This window comes from Mirounga angustirostris, unplaced genomic scaffold (assembly GCF_029215605.1).
Source record: "Mirounga angustirostris isolate CCGP_5_RB_7025 unplaced genomic scaffold, mMirAng1.0.hap1 SCAF_14, whole genome shotgun sequence".
Lineage (NCBI taxonomy): Eukaryota > Metazoa > Chordata > Mammalia > Carnivora > Phocidae > Mirounga > Mirounga angustirostris.
Genome location: NW_026991722.1, coordinates 68,811,551 through 68,831,340, shown reverse-complemented (window position 1 = coordinate 68,831,340; position 19,790 = coordinate 68,811,551). Strand labels below are relative to the sequence as shown.

At 56.8% G+C, this 19,790-nt stretch overlaps 1 protein-coding gene across 1 annotated transcript; it reads left to right on the top strand.

Moving 5' to 3' along the window:
• Positions 1-17,014: 17,014 nt before the first annotated feature.
• On the top strand, positions 17,015-19,394 carry FZD10 (frizzled class receptor 10). Its single transcript, XM_045886452.3, has one exon. It carries the CDS (start codon positions 17,419-17,421, stop codon positions 19,162-19,164), a length of 1,746 nt encoding a protein of 581 aa, XP_045742408.1. The 5' UTR covers positions 17,015-17,418; the 3' UTR covers positions 19,165-19,394.
• Positions 19,395-19,790: the final 396 nt, after the last annotated feature.

The window sequence follows — 19,790 nt, the reverse complement described above, 5'->3', positions numbered from 1 at the left end:
TTAAACAAAGCCAATGCCTGTGAAGGATTAAGAGTAACAGCTCGATCTCAAACAGCATCGCAGAATTTTGTGGCCCTCCTCGAGACGGGACAAAATGCCTTTCCTTGGGCCCACGGGCATGGGCCGGGACTCACGTTCTGGACAACCAGAGGAGAAAGCCGGAGACCACCCTGGGAAGACCCCCAGGCCGGAGGCCTGTCTGCCCCAGACACCCACCGGAAAGGTGTCGGTCGACCAGAACACGCGGGCTGCGGAAGAGTCCTGGGACGTCGGTGTGAGGAACCAGGGTGGAGGATGCAAACACAGGGGACCACAAGGCTGCCTGGCTGACAGCCTGTGACTGGCCCCTTTTCCAGCCGCTGAGAAGTCCGTGCGTGGAAAATAGAACATACAAGTGTGTGATTTGGAGGAAGACAGCATGTGCCAAGCTCTCCGGCTTGGTTCTCGTATTTAACACTCACAGCCACTTATAAGACACTATCATGATTTTCCTCACTTGACAGGTTAGTCCACGGAGGCTCAGAGAGCCTGCCTTTTGCCTAAGGCCACACAGCTCACCTGTGCGGAGAAACGCAGTTTGTAGCCAACTGGCTGGGTTGGAAGTCTGTTTCCTTTTCTAGCTCCTCCTCCTCCACTTGCTCCTCCCCCACCTGCTCTCCCCCACCTGCTCCCCCCACCTGCTCCTCCTCCCCCACCTGCTCTCCCCCATCTGCTCTCCCCACCCTCTCCTCCTCCCCCACCTGCTCTCCCCCCACCCGCTCCCCTCTACCTGCTCCTCCTCCCCCACCCGCTCCTCCCCCACCTGCTCCTCCTCCCCCACCTGCTCCTCCCCCCAACCTGCTCTCCCCCCACCCGCTCCCCCCACTTGTTCCTCCTCCCCCACCTGCTCCTCCCCCCCCACTTCCCCCCACCTGCCCCTCCCCACCTCCTCCTCCCCCACCTGCTCCCCCCACCTGTTCCTCCCCCACCTGCTCCTCCCTGCTGCCAGTTCCAGTGTGGTTGGACCCCTCGCGTTTGCCTTGCTCCCCTGAGGAGCCTTGGGGCTAACTCTGGCGGGCACTGATGGCTAGAGCCATGGGGCCTGACCTCTGGTGTCATGGGTGCTGTGACTGAGAGCCGTGGGGCCCCTCCTGCCTGCACTTCGGAGCTCCGCTGGGGTCAGCCCTGCCTGCCGGCTGTCACACACACACACACACACACACACACACACACACACACACGCTGGTGAGGACAATCCCAGAGAGGCACAAAGCGGGGCTCTTCAGCTAGGCCATGTGCATTTAAATCTCGGCGGGATGAGCTTGGCCTCAGTTGCCTCATCTGTAAATTGGGCACTGTCAGAATGCCGACATCATGGGGGCTCTTCTGAGGATTAAATGACGTGGTGGAAGAGCGTTGGGTTCCCCTGAGAGAAATCTAGATAATGTCAGCGGAGGTGATGCCTGGTGACCAGGAGTCATAAAGGCCAATAGCTCTTCCGTCCTACACCCGAGATGCGTGACGCCTCCTCCAGGAAGCCCCTTCAAACTGTCCAGGTTGGTGGGAGCATCCATCCCAGGCGAAGCCTTATGGGCGCAGGCCCTGGCCCGGGGTGGCCGGCCTTGTGGTTCTGCTTCCTTTCTGGGCACAACGTCGATGTGTGTCCTTGGGTCACTGTCGGCACCACTCTCCTTCTACCCTGTTTCACCTCTGCAAACCTGTCCATCCAGATGGGGGATGGGGGATGGGGGTGGCGTGTGGCTCTCCCCCATCCCACATTCTCAGCCCAAACTGAGAACTGTATGAACAGCCAGCTGAAGCCAGGACTGAGCTTGCTCTGGGTACACCACAAACCACAGCCAAAGACAACCTCTGGCTGCACAGCGGGGAGCCCAGACACCAAGCGTTTTAGGGAGAAAAACACCTAAGCTGGGGCAATCTTCTAAAATGTAATAAATACGATACTGAAGATAAAAAGTTACATCCGTGGGGCACCTGGGTGGCTCAGTCGGTTAAGCATCTGCCTTTAGCTCAGGTCATGATCCCAGGGTCCTGGGATCAAGCCCTGCATCGGGCTCCCTGCTCAGCAGGAAGCCTGCTTCTCCCTCTCCCTCTGCCCCTCCCCCTGCTTGTGCTCACTCGCTCTCTCTCTCAAATAAGTAAATAAAATCTTTTTAAAAAATTACATCCAGAATAAACTATTGGAAATTATCTAAATGTCCCATAATGGGGGGATTCATTCAAAACTATGATGCAGTGGGATAAGGACCGGCCATCACAATGATCTTTTTAAGGAAGGTTTCATGATGGGGAAAGATTCTCATGATGTCTTACTAAGTGAAAAATAAAGCAGATTATGGAAGGTATCTGCAGTGAGGTTCTGCTTATGGAATCATTCATAACTGTGGGAGACAGGCTTCCAGAAAAACTGAAGACAGGGAGGATAGGCATCAGGGAACAAGAGCATGGGGCTCTCTGGGTGGGGAATTCCAGATGATCTGTACCTGGATCTCTTGGTCTATATGTCATGCTTTCTACATTTTATATATGAACCTGTATTAATTCTGTAATCATAAAACATCAGCTGTGTTTTATTTTTATAAGGCAACATTGTGGAAGGAATTTCTGGGAAGGTCCACTTCTATTGGATGCCCCAGAACGTCAGGGGGCTGCCCATGGTAAGGGCCAGCTTCGTGAAAGCTCCTTCAGAACGTCTGGCCCCCTCCCGGGTGCACAGACCCAGGTGCACCCTCAGCCTGGATGCCCACCAACATCCTCAGAGCCTCAGCTCCCCGAGGCTTGGTGCCCCTGGCACGTCCTTCCTGGTGGGTGATCCAGCACCTTCCAGGCAAGGTTTGAGTGACAGGGAATGGGCACATTTTTGTCAGGTCAGTACCAGTGGACCCAGCAGCGCCCAGGAGGGCCCACAGCCCATCTGTCCACTAGTTCAGTACCTGACACTGGTCCGGGCAACACAGAGAAATGCAAAAAACAAAAACAAAACACCCACAAAAAAACTAAGCAAACAAAAATCCCAAGCAAACAAAAAACCAAAAACCCAAGAGAGAGAGTTCTTGTCTGCAAAGAGGCAACATCTTCAGAGTCCAAGTCACACAGAACACATCTCAGGCCACACTCAACGGCATGACCCTGATGACAGGGACAACAGAATTGAGAGGAAAGATGAGGGGACAGTGAGCCCAGGATGGTTCCTGAGGGAGAGCAGGACTGGGCACTCAGGTGTGAGTCTCACTGAAGTCACAGCAGGGTCTCCTCCACGCGGGGGTCCCAGGACGGACTTGTACATCAAATGCGGTGGCGTTGATGACAGCATCCTTGCGCCCTGACAGGTGGTTTAACGAGTGACTATTTTACAAGCTGTTCTGACGGCGCCAGCCTGTGGCCCGGGGACCAGCAGGGCGCTGCCCATGGGTCCCTAGGGCCAGCGGTGAGGCAGGAGGACCACTACGGCTTCCTCCATCTGTGGCACCCCCACTCCCCTCCCCGCTGGGCCTCTCCCTGCTCAGCCCCCTGCAGCCCAGCCCCACCCCTGCCAACAGTCGGCTTCGCAGAAGGCACGTAGTGCCCGCAGGAGAGCCCGCGTTCTGCCCAAGTGGTGCTCAGAAGAGAGAGTCCACGTCATCCTTCAAATGGAGCAGGATCCGGGAGCAGGACAGCAAATCCCACCTGCCCTCCTCTCCTTCACCTGGAGGCTCAATCTGGTTAGGGTGCCATTCCCTTCCAGAAGGTGCCAGATGACCCTGGGGCTTGGTAGTAACCCTGCCTGGTCCCGAGGCCACAGGACAGCGGCACTTGGAGTCAGGGTGTTAATTATGCCGCTTGGGTGAAATGCCCTGTGGCCGAGCACGCTGGAGGCGTCCAGGGGTAGAGACTGTCTATGCGGCCGCACAGAGCCCTCCGTATGCACCGGCTGACCGTCTGCTCGCAGGAGCCTGGTGGCTCACCTTCCCTTCGCTTGGAGCGAGAAGCAAAGGCGAAATCCCGATGAGAACCCTCCCTGCAGGTTTTAGACCAGCCACGCCATGGGGCTTCACGAACAGACAGACAGTAATTACACTTCCCAACCCCTGCTCTGCACATGTCATTAGGCTTACATCACATGCAGGGAAACTGAGGCAGGGACCTTCACGGTCCCAACCGTGTAATGGGGTGTCTCCCAAGTGACCTTGGCCCACTGTCTAACCCAGAAGCAGGGGCATCGCACAAGAAGTGGGAAGTCTCCCCCAAACCTGGGATCTGGGTCAGACACGGTCCTGAGGCCAGGACCCACTAGAGGGACACAGCGGGGGTGGGGTGGGGTGGGGGACATGTCCACGGAGAACGGGGCTGCAGGGGGCGGGGCCAATCACCCCAGCCTGGTCTGCAGTGCATCCCAAGTTTTCTTGAGAGGTTGAAAGCTCCATTTTTATGCGACAATATTACAAAGGCTTAAAGTTCCCTAATCAATTCAAGTGTCTTGAAAACACAGCACAAGCCTCACAGTGCACGTGTGCCGTGGACTCAGCCCCTAACAAACAAACGTGGCCTGTTTATCTAGATGAGCACAGTCCTGCAGAAACCTAACGCGCGCCACGTGTGGGTTTGAAGGACCCTACTAGCCACGTGTAAGAAGTAAAGGGAAACTGGTATAGTTGATTGTGATAACATACTTTACTTAACCCACGATCCAAGACAGCATCATTTAAGGGGTGGTCGACACAGAGGTCATTAATGGGAGGGGGGCCTTTGGGACCCTGGGTGATGTTTCACACAGAGATGCATCCACGTGGGAGGGCTCCACTTCAGGCCAGGATAGGAGGACGAGCCCAGCGTGGGGCTCGGGGCTGCCCTTCGGGACAGCAGAGACCCCGTGGGACCGCAGTGTCTAGCCCCATCCCTGACGCACTCACCAACCCCCTCGCGTACCAGCTGGACAGTGTTTAGGGCCCCTGGAACGTGTCTGTCTTCCTTCCTTCTTCACCCTCTTTGACCTAAACCTACTGGACGTCCCCCCTTCTGTCTCTACCACCCACCCCCATCCCTTCCCATGGCTGCCAGGGGCTCTTGGGAAGCCGGGGTCTGACCTTACGTCACACACTCCTCCCCGGGGACCCCGCTCCCTCCCCACACTGCTGTGATGCTTGCAGACAAGATGCTGGCCTTGGCATTCGCTGCTCTCTCCCCTCCTTCCCTTCCTCCTCGCTCTGGCTGGAGAACTCCTACCCACCTTCCCAAGACGGCTTAAATGGTGCCTCTTCTGGGAATCCCTCCCGACACCCCTCTTCTACCCCACTAAGCAGAACAAGTCACCCCTGTCTGTATACATCCAGTCCTCCGTTAGAACACTTGCCACGTGGCCCTGACTCTCGCGTGTCTTCTCTCCGCTGTGACTCATCAGGGCTGCTGGAGATCGCGCTGGGTGGTGTTGCCATGTGCCCGCTGTGAGCGCTAAGAGGTGCAAAAGCTGTGTACCGGGTGGGGTGCTCTTTGTATCAGGCGCTGCCTTTAGCCTTCACATCTTGCCACTGCCCACTGAGCCCTACTATGATCATCCCCATTTTGCTGTTAAGAAAACCAGACTCAGAGAGGTTAAGCAACTTGCCCAGGGTCACACAGCACTTAGTGGTGGAGCAGGATCCAAACCTGGAAATTCAGTCCAACTATGACATTAGGTCACTTGCAAACTCCTGAATGGTGACAGGGTTCATGATTTAGCAATATTCTGGCTCATGACTGGCAGCCGGAATGGGTCACGTGCTTATTGAGTAAGCCCGTCAATAAAGAACAATTGAGTGAAGGTGCACTCTGAGCCTCAGCTCCCAGACCTCTGCCTGGCTCTCGGTGCACATCACGGGCACCTTCTCGAGGTAGGTAGGGACCCTCCTGTCTCTCCCCATCCCATTTCCCTCGTTTGCCATCCTCATGGCACGCAGAAGCTGCTGAGCTTATCTTAATGCCTTCTCCGTCTACCACCTGTTCCCCGCTTCAGTATGTGCCCCAGGGGGAGCAGGGGCCTTTTCTCCCTTGTCTGAGGCTGAGTCCACATGCCTACACCATGCCTGGCACAGAGGAGCTGCCCGTGTGGAGCCGCTGAACCACCCAGTGAGCGGGGACTGAGTCTACGGCTCCCACCCAGACGCTGCCTTCTTGCCGGGCTCCTGGCCGCTGCCAGTCAGCCTGGACAGAAGCAGGTCAGACGGACACGGCATGGCGTCCAGAGGGCACCAGAGTGTTCGCAATGTGATGACAGCAAGTGACACGAGACTGGGAGTCTGCCCCAAAGGCGCAGACAAGTGGAATCACCTTCCGCTGTGATGCTCCACGAGTCCGCAAAGGTTTCCCGTGAAGGTCCCCATCTCAAATACAGGACACATTGCAGGCAGACGGTCTCTGTTGCAAACACTCAAACCCACCAGGGTCCTGCGAAAGCAACCCTCTGCAAAATGCAAACGAACGGGGGTGGCTGAGTGCCAATAAAACTTTATTTACAAACGCAGGCACGGGGCAGATCACAGGCCGCGGTGATGAGACCGTTCTCATGTGTATGGAGGAACTGAGCAACAGCTAACACGGTGTTTAAACATGCCCCCAAAGTAGAGGGCAGGGGCATTTTATGCAAAGGATTTGTTCCCAAAGAGCCTACCCGTTTCAAATCCACTGCACAATTCAAGCAGAGCTATGTGTCAAGAAGGCGTTGTTCGGAATTTCTAGCTCGAGCAGCCCTGGCCGGAGATGACAGAGTGGAGTTTACGATTAACTTTTCCAGGTTTAAAATGATCTATTGTTTTGTTTTGTTTTCCTAAGTTCTAAAGCTGGGGAGTGGGTGGTCATTGTTTCCAACTTGACTATACTGATACTCTGCTAATATTTGATAAGTGCCCACCCTTGTCCGAGTCCGCACAGCGTGGATGGACATGAAGACAGCCACAGGGCTCCTGCCTCCCCACTGGCCGTCCGCTCCCCCAAAACGCCCTCTTCCCGAGCCCTCGGGGGCGGGGGGCGTGCTGGGTGGGCAGGAGCTGCTCGGCGCACGGGCACCAAACTGATGTGAACCGAACTTGTTTTACCTCCTGAGAGCGGGACAGGAAGGACGCGGCACCAAGTGCAGCCGTGGTGATCTCCGTGGTGATTTCTGTGGGAGGTCAGCCCTTTCCGATGGCGGAGAAGGGAGAACTCTGCCCGGCCCGTGGTCCCACAGTCTTTTTCTTGGGCAACCGTTCGTGCGTTCGTGCATTTCATGTAGGACGGCGCACACCTGGTCCCACTGGAGGCAGGAGGAGGCAGCAGAAAATATTCCCACCTCCTTCCAAACCCAGGATCCAGGATCTGAGATGCCCTGGTCTACAGAGTACGGCTCGTGGCTTTGTTCCCGTGCATCGTGCCAAGCACCTACACTCCGCAAGACATCGTGGCCGCGTAGCTTCAGAAACCACATCAAAAGCACTTTGCAGTGATGCGTTTTGCTCCATGAAACCTGAAGCCGTAAATGAGCCTGCTGTGAGGCTAGTAATGAAGCCACTCTCTGCGCCCAGTGGATGTGCATCAAGCTGCCAAAATATGGTGACGTGAGCATCTTCCTTGGTGGGACCCCCGTGGCCAGACACCGTGCTCCCCCAGACACCTGTCCCAACAGCTGTGTGCAAGCTGGGGATGGGCCGCCTGCGTGCCCTCGTGGGGGCACTGGCATGTGAAAAGCAGACCCCCCCCCCCGGTTTCAACCACAGATCTGCAAGCAGCCACTGGACCCCAGCGAGGAGCTCACCAGATAGCTGTGCGGTGACCAAAAGATGGTGTCTGGGCGCTGTCCCTGAGGAAAATGCATCCGCGGATTGCTGCCACCCTGAGCTGCCTTGAGCAGCCTCTGGGGGACAGAAGCCCTCTGAGGAGCCCAAGTGGACCCTACGGACCCCCTTCCCTTCCTCCCTCGCTGGCTGAGACCCAGCTTCCCCGGATATCTGCCCCCCTTCCGGGGCTCCAGGGGCACGTCCTAGCTGATCGGCACCAGTCACCGTGCCTTATTCCCCAGCCTCAGTCCGAAGCTTCACCCTTTCTATCCCAGACGGAGGAACCTTTTTCGGTTTAAGCCCTTTGCAGCTGGGTTTTGTCACTTACTAACACGACTCCTAACGAACGCAGTGAATAGCAAACACATCTACTAAGAGATCCCACCATGCGCATGTGCCCTGCTCCGGAGGCCGTGATAAACCTTTTTCATGCATCTTTTCGCTTAAATCCTTTCAATGACCTTTTGAGGACACAACTCTCCTCTTACAGGTAAGGAGCAGGTGCTCAGAAAGGTTTAGGAAGACATCTAAAGCCATCCAAGAGGTAGCCTCCCAGGGGCACACAATTCAGGGGGACCAGGTCTGGGGAATCTGTGTACAAATTGGAAGAGGGAGCCCTCACTCCAGAGAGGCTGGTGCCAAGACTCATGGTTTCAGGATGGAGGCGTGGGCCGTCCTCTGCAGGTCGAGTTTGCACACCCACTCAGGGGGGCCCTGAGTACCCCACTAATGCCTCGTGCCTCCAAGCCTGGAATCCCGTCCTTCTGGGCCCAGGGCCTCATGGCCACTGTATCAGTTAGGGGCCAGCAAGAAACGAGAAACTACAGGGGTATACGTGGGAGTATACAAAGAGATGTATTGCAAGGAATGGGCTTCCACACCGGCTGGGGATGGGGGGAGGGGGGGCTATGCAAGTCTGAAATCCATCGGGCAGGCCGGGAACCTCAGGGGGCAGCCGAATGTCCTTCTCCTCTGGAAGCTTAGCTCTTAGGATCTTCCACTCTCCCACCCCGCCCTGGACGAAGCCGACCCCATTGCTGAGGGTGGTGACCTCCGGACTGTGGCTGTCACCTGGGCAGGCACCTTCCCAGCTACATGCTGCCCACAGCACCACCACGGGGACTGCGTCCCACCCGGGGTGCGGGGCTGGAGGAGTCCCCAGTCAGCCCATCTGTTTCACCCCTGGCCCCAGCAGCTCCCGAGTTCACCCCCTCACGTAACACAGTGATCACTCCAAGCCCTGTTAGCTCTCCCTGAAGAACCTACACAGCCTGCCCTTCCCTTCCTGTGGCACCTCCAGGCTGTGGCATCCCCAGCTGCTTCTGTCGGATGCTGGAGGATGGGAGCAGGAAGCGGTGGGGAGCAGTGGAGAGGGGCGGGGAGTAGTGGGGAGCAGTGAGGAGGGGCGGGGAGCAGTGGGGAGGGGCAGGGAGCAGTGGGGAGGGGTGGGGAGCAGTGGGGAGCAGTGAGGAGGGGCGGGGAGCAGTGGGGAGGGGCAGGGAGCAGCGGGGAGAAGTGGGGAGCAATGGGGAGGGGTGGAGAGGGGTGGGAAGCAGTGGGGAGGAGCGGGGAGCAGTGGGGAGCAGTGCGGAGGGGCGGGGAGCAGTGGGGAGCAGTGGGGAGTGGTGGGGAGCACTGAGGAGCAGTGGGGAGGGGCAGAGAGCAGTGGGGAGCAGTGGGGAGCGGTGGGGAGGGGTGGGGAGCAGTGGGGGGGCGGGGAACAGTGGAGAACAGCAGGGAGCAGTGGGGAGCAGTGGGGAGCGGGGCCCGCTGTCCTCAGGCTGCGTGGTTTGCTGGGAACCCCACCGGGTTGCGGAAGATGGAAAAACTGAACAGAGTTTCCTGGAAGGCTGAGGACCGTGACTGGCCGGTGGTCCGTGCTCCTCAAGCAGAGGCAGCATCAGGCTGCGGGTGCTGGTTCCGCTTCTCCCGCGTCCTCCTGGCAGCGGGCTCTGTCCCCGCCGGGCCCACACCTCCCGGGGCAGGGGAGATACTTCCACAGCCTGAAAGTATTTTTGACTTGTAATGACTACGTGGTCTTTCAAGGTAGTAGGGAAAATAAATACTATCCAATACTAATCCATAGGGGGGCAAAAGGCTAAGGCTCCTCCTCGGGCTGGGACCTTGGGGCCAATCCAAGGGCACCTGTCCCTCCCCCCCGCGTAAGTAGGTCACCAGCACAGCCCGTGTCTCCGGCCATGGAGACAGCTCGGCCTTTCGTGCAGGATGGCAGCGCAGAAAAAAGTCATTTGTTGAATTGTTGAGGAGACATGCACTGGGCACCGTTCTTGATCCTGGGAAGGCACAGAGGATCCGCTCGGAAATTCGGCTTCAAAGCTGGAGTACTTACAGGACTGGATTTTATATATAATATGTATCTATGGGGGAGGGAAGGAAAAAGAGAGGAGAGAGAGACTGACCGTTGTCGGAAGGAGGGCGAGCGTCCCTCCCCAAAGTCATGGGTCTCAGCTCCAAGAGCAGGAGCAGAGACTCCAGTCTAACTGTAGGACGTGAAACGCAGGTGGGACAGCAAGACTCTGCCCTCCCTCTTCTGGACCCAGAGAAAAATGTGCTTTCTCACGTGAGCTGCCATTTACAAGGAGGGCCACAGAGGGACAACAACTTGAATATGACTCTCTTTCCTCGCCGTGAACTAGGAGGCCCAAACTTGAACTCTGTCTGCAAGGCCGCAGGTCTGTGTTTCCGGTCTTCGCTGGAGGGAGAGGGGAAAGGCCCAGGGAGGACCCAGGAGCACCTGCCGGAGCTCAGTGACCGTGGCCGCCCGGGCAGACCTGCAGGAGAGGCGGAGGGTCGGCGCCCGGGACGTGGTGGTTGCTCCAGGAGGCCCCCAACTCTGCCAAGAGCCCCCCACAGGCCCGCTGCCCCTCCTGCTCACGCTGGGGGAAGATGGGGCAGGGGTTCCACCAGAAAGGAGAAGACTGGCAGGCGATCTGTCAGTGTGCCTTCTAGCCGGCGAAGATGCGCGGGAGGTCTGAACGAGGACAGCGGACTGGCCCCAGTGTGGAAAACCAACGAGCCCCACATGGCTAACGCTTAGCTGCCAGACACACGTCCAAGTGCTTTGTCTCACTCCATCCCGGCCCAGACTTCATGGAGGGGGTACTGGTATTATCCTCATTCTACAGCAGAGCTCAGGGAGGTTAAGTAATTTGCCCGAAGCCACACAGCCGAGGACAGGAATAACCCGACCCATGCCAGCACCTCCCAGCTGCTGTTTCCTCCACTTTTCCTCACTGTTTGTGACCCTTAAGAATCCCTCTGAACCCAGGAAAGTGGAACATCGAGATGGTAAGACAGTGGCAGGCACGTCCCAGCCCAGGAGGAAAGGGGAAAGGCCCGGCTGCCGGCGAGACTCCAGCATGGGGTCCCTGTGTGAACAGAAGGTGGTGGTTCACCCTCGGAGCCCACCGTGGACAGAGCTGGGAGCCCACCGCCTGCGGCCGCATCCTGATCCCACCACTCGGCAGCCGCGTGGCCTTGCTCAAGTTCCTTAGGCTCCAAAGGCTGACATTCCTCATGCCAAAAAGGGGCACCTCCCCTGGACCGGCTTCGTGGGGTGCCTGTAGACGAGTCGCCCCATAGGAGAGGCTCAGCCGGCGCCGGGCACTTGCAGATGCTCAGTCCGGCTCCCCCTTGCTGGCCTTTCCATTATTCACTTGGACGACCGTCACCTTGTATCATTTTGGTCCGAATACCGTCCTCTCCCCAGACCTTCGCTCACAAGTGTTACACCTTGGTCGTCTCTGCATGTTGCTCTGACCTTCCACGGACACGGGAGCGTGGCACCGAGAGCCAGACACTTGCTGCATGGTGCTGTGGTTACAAATGCTCCCACGTGTAGTGACGGAATCATCCCGTGCCCCGGGGAGCTGGGGCCCCACTGGCGCCCGTTTTTCAGCTGAGAAGACTGAGGCCCGACTCCAGAAGGACTGCTCCCTGGGTCCCGTGGTGGAAGGCGATGGAGGGGATGCCGCCCCAAAGCCCACACACTTCACCACCTCCACTGAGGGCAGCCCCTGTGTTTGGCCACATGGTTCCAGACTCGGCCAACCAAAGTCCGACGTGGGAGTGTGGTCCCCTCTTGCTGCTTTTTGAAGTGAGACCGGGCTTGAGGGTGTCCCTACTCTGTCCCTCTAGGGATGGCTTCCCTGTTGAATCTCCTTCTGTCACCTGTTTGGGGGCAGCCAGCCCGCGGGGGGCTGACCCCTTCCTTGGTCTCCATGTGGTGGCCCCGCTCCCCGGGACAGGCCATGAAAGGCTGCAGGGTTGGGGGGTGAAGCAGGAAGGAAACAGATGGGGATGTGAGTAATTAAATCAATATATCCCAAACACAAGGCGGGGAGGGGGTGGGGAGCCAAACAACTAGGACGAAGAATGAAGTTTCAGCTCATCATTGGGCCTTCATTTCCAATAGACTGTCCCTTAGATTGATGCATGCAACCTAAGTGCAACAGAAAATAAAACACACGCACGCACTAGAATCTCTTTTGTTTCATTTTTCTGGAATTCTGTGATTTCTTTTTTCATATAATTCTGCTTCAAAAAAAAAAAAAAAAAAAAGGCAGTCCCACCGAAGAAGAATAGGTTTAAGTACTTTTTCTAGGGGCCAGGTCAATTTGTTTGTGTTTTAGAGCAGGCATGTGCTAAGCCTTTCCTATATTTTAAACAGATAATGTCCTTGTAATTTGGGAGCACTTACATGAAGGCCGGCTTTGTCCCCTTTTCTCAGTCTGTTTGCTGTTGCTGCCCGTTGTGTTGAAAAAGAAATACTGTACCTTTAAATTACGAGGCTCCGAATAATCACTGTTGGGCAGTGAAAAGGCTAATGTGCTGTGGAGAACAAGGAGTTTAATCTAATTTAGTTGGAGGGTGTCTGTCTGCGGTGTTGTTTTTTGGAGTGTGGGAATAGCGGAGAGAGGCTGCCCCCTTGAATGGTCCCTCCTGAGCCAGAAACAGTGGGGAGCCCCGTAGACGCCAGTGATCCAAAGCCGGCCCTTGAAAGGGGGATTAGAAGCAGGCTCTGATTTGCAATTCACACTAATGCACCCCGTGGAACCTCTGGTAATATTTCAAGCCATATTTCAGGGGACGTGGCCTTAATATAACTGCCTGCATCATGTTGGAGCAAACCCACCCCACGCCAGTTACCCATTTTAGGACCTGCCTGCTTTTTTGGCCGCACTCTCCTCCCACCCAAGCCGGCAATCTTTGTACAAAGGAGTGTTTCTGGGTGTCCTTCAAACTTCGGCGCCTGTTGCATTTGCTGCTTTGGTCCTCTGGTGGCACAGACCGTGGGTTTTCCTAAGTGAGCATCCCTTCAGAGGACCCGAGGTGTTTTCCTCAGAGAAAAACGGGGCCCAGGCTAACCGTGCCCCTGCTTGGTTAGAAATAGAATTTTCCCTGCCTGCTTTTTTTTTTTTTTAATCTGATAATAAGTTTCTGCAAAAATGTACCGCAGGATGAGGTCAGGGCAATGGTGCCTCTTGGTATCAGAGACCCCTCTGCGTGTCAGGCAATTATCAGCAAATAGATGGCATTTTCGTCTTACTTGAAAGCAGAACTGGAAAAGTTCCCGATGAAACATACATATTAACAACGTTGGAAGATAAAAGAGCACAACTCCCCCCCCACCCCCCGCCCATTTCACCGGATCACCAAACCTGAATGTGCCTGGAGAGATCATCCAAGCCAGAGCCACCCCACCCCACCCCCACCCCCCCGAGAGCAACTGGGATAGCCTGAACCATGTTTTATGTGACACTTTCCCCCAAATACGGCCCTATTTCTTTCCACGAGCTTTGCTGATACTCTACAACTTTACTCTTGCAATTAGCCTGTAATGTGCAAAGTCTACAGTTTAATTTCTTTCTATTGCTGAAAGTGTCAGTACTTTTATCTTAAAGAGATTATGTGGGTTTTCTCTAATCTCATTTCAGAGGGCTGAGAACACTGCTTTATAATTTCCACTGACTATAACATAATAAGGAGAGAGAGATACAACTTTGATTTTTAGCAATACCCATGTCAAAGTATTTTATCCAAAAATATTTAGGTATCCTTCAAAATACTGCCTGACTTCAGAAATAGTTCCTCTCAAAAACCTTCTACTTTTCTGGGTGAACATTTGCAAGAACTTGAAGGTAGTTCGTGTTTAAGAGTAGCTCTCCCATATATTTTTTTTTAGGTGGTTGGGGTAAAAAAAAAAATATATATATATATATATATATAATTTTATATTTTCCTTATCCCTTCATGTTATTTGAAATCATGTTTAATTATAAAGTTTCATTAAAAACCTTTGCTCAAAATTTTAGAGGCCTAATAAGATTTCCATTAATTTAAACATATCACTATTCCCACGACAGCCCCAAATGCTTTCTTTTGCCTCTTTCATCCATGGTTAAATATGTAAATAAAATGTCTAAAGTCATTCTTCAAAGAAGACAAAGGAAAAAAGAGCTGAGGGGAAAGACAGCCATAAAATTCCTCCCAATTCTCCATAACATTTGCCAGAGGGGGGCCGGTTGCCAGCCAGGGCCGAGCAGCAGGGGACCCCGCTGCTCCTTACAATCACACATCTCAAATCCCACACACAGGAAAAAAATAAAATAAAATATCTTTTCAGCTGGAGCCATCAAAAGGCCCTTTTCATTTATTAGTTACAGAGTTATCTTGCAGTTGCTCATTTCTCAGAGCCCTCGTTTTTCTATAATAATGTCTATTTGTTGGTTTCCGCCTCAGCTGGGCAGCATGGAGCACTTCTGCAGACATTTTTATAAAAACGAGGGAAGAAAGCAATCTGAAGTGGTTATAGCTAAAATAATGGGTCTGAACATGGCTGAATTAAAATGGCACATAAAAGATCAATTAGGACGCACTTTCTCAAAAAGCTCACGCCCACTCCTGGCGTTTGGCGCTCTCCCTTGCGTTCACAGTTTCTGAGGGACAGAAACAAAAAGAAAAGAGACAAAATGGTGCCAGAGGAGGACCTTAGCAAGGAAAATTCTGGAGCAGCCAAGTGATGCCCACTGAGCCTTGTGTAACTTGAAGGTTTTGAAAATAAGGCACTAAGCAAAGCAAAACAAAATCATAAAATGGCAGTCTTTAAAAACGTGATTTTGTTTTTAACTTGGGAAATAAAGGGTGTGAAGGTGGTCGTTCTGATGGCATTACTGTCTACCTTCTTTTCCACTCTCTGCCTCACTGCCGCCTCCTCCAACACCCCACAGGGAGAGGCAGGGACAATGATTCAGGCCCGGCTGCACAAAGCTTCCTATTAGTTCTGAGATTCTGGGCAAGCCCCAGCTTCAGTCTTCTGGGTGTTTACTGGATGGATGGATGGGTGGGTGGTGGGTGGGCTGACGTGGATAGGTGGTGTATGGGTGGGTGGATGGATGGGTGGGTGGATGGATAGGGGGATGGGTGGATGGATGGATGGTGGATAGGTGGTGGATGGGTGCATGGATGGATGGTGGAGAGGTGGTGGATGGGTGGATGGATGGATGGTGGAGAGGTGGTGGATGGGTGGATGGCAAATGAACAGATGAATGGTGGGTGGGTGGATGGTGGGTAGGTGGTAGATGTGTGAATGTACGTATGGATGGACGGTGGGTGGATAGGTGGGTGGGTGGATGGGTGAATGGCTAAGTGGATATGTGAGATCTCCCAAGTTTCTTACACATGTAAAATAGTACCCCTTGTTTTAAATAAAAGCCAATCTTCTAAAAAGCCTGCTCAGAGGAAGCGCCCCACTTCTGCCACTGCTTACAAAAAGCTTCCCAGGGGAGGAGGGGTGCCTGGCAGGAGCCTCTCCTTCCTGAGCGCTCCTAGAGGTAGCTGGCGAAACCGACAGCTCTCCTCTTGCAGGATTCACCCAGCTCTCCCAAAGCGGGGTGCAGGGCAGCAAGACTGAGGGGGCTGCACCGATCCCCAGGGGTGTCTGTCCACATCGCACACCTCTCCACTGCTGACCTCAGAAAGGAAGGGGTAAAAAGAAGGCCCGCTCCTCTGACCTCTCCTCCCGGCCGGCAGTCCTCCTACTGCCCTCTCTATACGTGATCCTGGGAGTCTTAGAGGAACTTAAAAAGATCCTGACCTCGAGGGCGTCTAAGAGGAGAGAGACCGGCCACCTCCTAGGGGAGCTGTTTATTTAAGGGTTACTATGGCATGCTAGGTGAAGCGCTTTGCATGTTCTGTTGGGAGGCAAGCAGTGGCGTGGGTGCCCACCCCTTAAGCCCAGTGCCACAGACCGGCGGGGGCGTTGTGTCCCAAGTGACTTTGTCACAAACTGGCTCCAGTATAAGGGGGTGGGGGTGGCATAGGGGCGTCCGGCCAGGACGCTCCCTCACTTCCCATCGAAACCGAGTGGCGTGCGCGCCCCCACCCCCAGGTCCGGAGGAGTTGGGGACCCTCCGCGCGAGCTGACGCCGCGACCTCCCAGCCCCAGCTCCGCATCGTCTTACGGGTCTGCAGCCTAGGAGGGCGCAGGCCAGGCAGATCACTCGCCAAATAATATAAATACCCGACGAGCGAATGACTTCCCATAATAAATAAACTCAGCCGCCTAGAAGAAATCACCAGCCCTGCCTGGCGCGAGGCCCCTACACTCCGCGGCTCTGTCGGGGGCGGGGGTCACTACACAAGCCAAGCCCCCACTTCCCGAGGCGGGGGGGGGAAAGAAAAAAACAACAACCCAGGCGCCCCAGGAGGCTGCCCTCCCCTCCCCTCCCCCTCCCGCCTTCCCCGCGGAGACCTCGGAGGAGCGGCCCTAAAACCTGGCTTCCCCGAGCCCCTCCCCCTGCCCTGAGCTCTTCTCTTTGAAATTTCAAAGAGGGCCCCTCCCCGAAGCCGGAGCCGGAGCGCGGGCCTCGGAAGACGCGGGCAGGTCTACGAGCCGAGGGGCCACTTTATGGCCAGGGCTGTAAAACGCCCATCCCAGCCCGCTCTGAAAGCCCCCCGCCCGGGGCCCACCGTCTGGGCGAGGGAAGATGCGCCCCCGGGCCCCCGGCGCGTCCCCGAACTTCGGCCGCGCGGGCCCCTGGGCGCCGGGGACACCGGGGCTTCCCCGCGCGGGGGTCCGGCCGGCGGGGCGGCGGGGGCGGGCGCCGGGCCGGCCTGCTCATGCAAAGCGGCGGCGGGGGCGGGGCGCGCGCCCGGGGGCGGGGCCTGTGGCCGCCCGGCTGCGCGCCCCCCTCGCCTTGTGCGCGTCTTCTCCGCCCGGGACGCGCGGCGCCGAGCAGCTGCGGCCGGGCCCGGCGAGGCCGGCGCGGGAGGGAGGAGCCGCCGCCAGCCGGCCGGCCACCGTGCGCCCGCGCCGCCGGCCTCCCGGACGCGCCACCTGGGCGTTCGCGGAAGAGCCCCAAGTTCGCCGCGGCCGGGAGTCGCCGCCGCCGCCGCCGCCGCCGGGAGCTCGGGGCCCGTCGCGCTTCCCGGTACTGTTGGCCAACTTTGCTCCGTCTCCCACGCGGCCCCCACCTCGGCGGAGGCCCGGGGCGCGGCGCGCAGCGCTCGGCCGGCCGAGCGGGCATGGGCGGGGGCCGGCGCGGGGCCGGGGAGCCGGGGCCCGCGGCCCGAGCGGGGCAGCGGCGGCGCTGAGGGGAGCGCACCTCCCCGCCGCGGCACCTCCGCCGCCAGCATGCCGCGGCCGGGCCCCCGCCTGTGGCTGGTCCTGCAGGTGATGGGTTCGTGCGCCGCCATCAGCTCCATGGACATGGAGCGTCCGGGCGACGGCAAGTGCCAACCCATCGAGATCCCGATGTGCAAGGACATCGGCTACAACATGACCCGCATGCCCAACCTGATGGGCCACGAGAACCAGCGCGAGGCCGCCATCCAGCTGCACGAGTTCGCGCCGCTGGTGGAGTACGGCTGCCACGGCCACCTCCGCTTCTTCCTGTGCTCGCTGTACGCGCCCATGTGCACCGAGCAAGTCTCCGCCCCCATCCCCGCCTGCCGGGTCATGTGCGAGCAGGCCCGGCTCAAGTGCTCCCCGATCATGGAGCAGTTCAACTTCAAGTGGCCCGACTCGCTGGACTGCAGCAAGCTCCCCAACAAGAACGACCCCAACTACCTGTGCATGGAGGCGCCCAACAACGGCTCGGACGAGCCCTCCCGGGGCTCGGGCCTGCTCCCGCCGCTCTTCCGGCCGCAGCGGCCGCACGGCGCGCAGGAGCACTCGCTCAGGGACGCGGGCCCGGGGCGCGCCAGCTGCGACAACCCGGGCAAGTTCCACCACGTGGAGAAGAGCGCGGCGTGCGCGCCGCTCTGCACGCCCGGCGTGGACGTGTACTGGAGCCGCGGCGACAAGCGCTTCGCGGTGGTCTGGCTGGCCGTGTGGGCTGTGCTGTGCTTCTTCTCCAGCGCCTTCACCGTGCTCACCTTCCTCATCGACCCGGCGCGCTTCAGGTACCCCGAGCGCCCCATCATCTTCCTCTCCATGTGCTACTGCGTCTACTCGGTGGGCTTCATCATCCGCCTCTTTGCCGGCGCCGAGAGCATCGCGTGCGACCGGGACAGCGGGCAGCTCTATGTCATCCAGGAGGGGCTGGAGAGCACGGGCTGCACCCTCGTCTTCCTCGTCCTCTACTACTTCGGGATGGCCAGCTCGCTCTGGTGGGTGATCCTCACGCTCACCTGGTTCCTGGCTGCCGGCAAGAAGTGGGGCCACGAGGCCATCGAGGCCAACAGCAGCTACTTCCACCTGGCGGCCTGGGCCATCCCGGCCGTGAAGACCATCCTGATCCTGGTGATGCGCAGGGTGGCGGGCGACGAGCTCACGGGCGTGTGCTATGTGGGCAGCATGGACGTGAACGCCCTCACCGGCTTCGTGCTCATCCCGCTGACCTGCTACCTCGTCATTGGCACTTCCTTCATCCTCTCCGGCTTCGTGGCGCTCTTCCACATCCGGAGGGTGATGAAGACGGGCGGGGAGAACACCGACAAACTGGAGAAGCTCATGGTGAGGATCGGAGTCTTCTCTGTGCTCTACACGGTGCCGGCCACCTGTGTGATCGCCTGCTACTTTTACGAGCGCCTCAACATGGAGTACTGGAAAATCCTAGCCACTCAGCACAAGTGCAAAATGAACAACCAGACCAAAACTCCGGACTGCCTGATGGCCGCGTCCATCCCGGCCGTGGAGATCTTCATGGTGAAGATCTTCATGCTGCTGGTGGTGGGCATCACCAGCGGGATGTGGATCTGGACGTCCAAAACCCTGCAGTCCTGGCAGAACGTTTGCAGCCGCAGGTTCAGGAGGAAGAGCAGGAGGAAACCCGCCAGTGTGATCACCAACAGTGGGATTTACAAGAAAGCCCAGCATCCCCAAAAAACCCATCTTGGAAAATATGAAATCCCTGCCCAGTCTCCCACCTGTGTGTGAACTGCCTTGGGGGGTGGGGGTGGGGGGGCGGGCAGGGAGGGAAGGCCAGAGTGGAAAACTTTCCCAGACAGGATACGGTGGCAGTCAGAGCCAAAACGTGGTGCTTTTTCCTGGTTGGCTGGTTGGGGTTTGTTTTTGTTTTTTGTTTTTTTAAATAAAAGTAAAAGAAAAAAGTTTTTACCCTGAAAGTCAGGATGCTGTGATACACTGAAAGTAAAAATGTGCTTCCAGGTTACTTGTTCTGTTTTGTTTCCAGAAGGAGAGCTCCTCCCTTACTTGAGTAGCCTCTCGTGTAACTAATTTGTGGTCAAGTAGTTGATTCAGCCCCCAGAAGAAAACTTTTGTTCAGAAGCTTCCATAAATATAGAGCCCTGTGTTTGAGTTGGCTTTGCTACCCATTTACAAGTCAGAGGAGAGGTAACTTCTTTGGACATTAAAGAACTTCTGCCGGGAGCGTGGGGAGGGGGCGGGGAGAGGTAAAGTGGGTCTCCAGCGAGGAGCCATCCCTGGGGCCCACCCCCAGGAAGGCTGTGTGTGGGACAGCAGGTTCTGTGTAGACAGGGAGAAAGGGGAGCCCTGACGATTTAACACACTCCAGTGGATTTGGAGTCCCTTAAAATAGACTC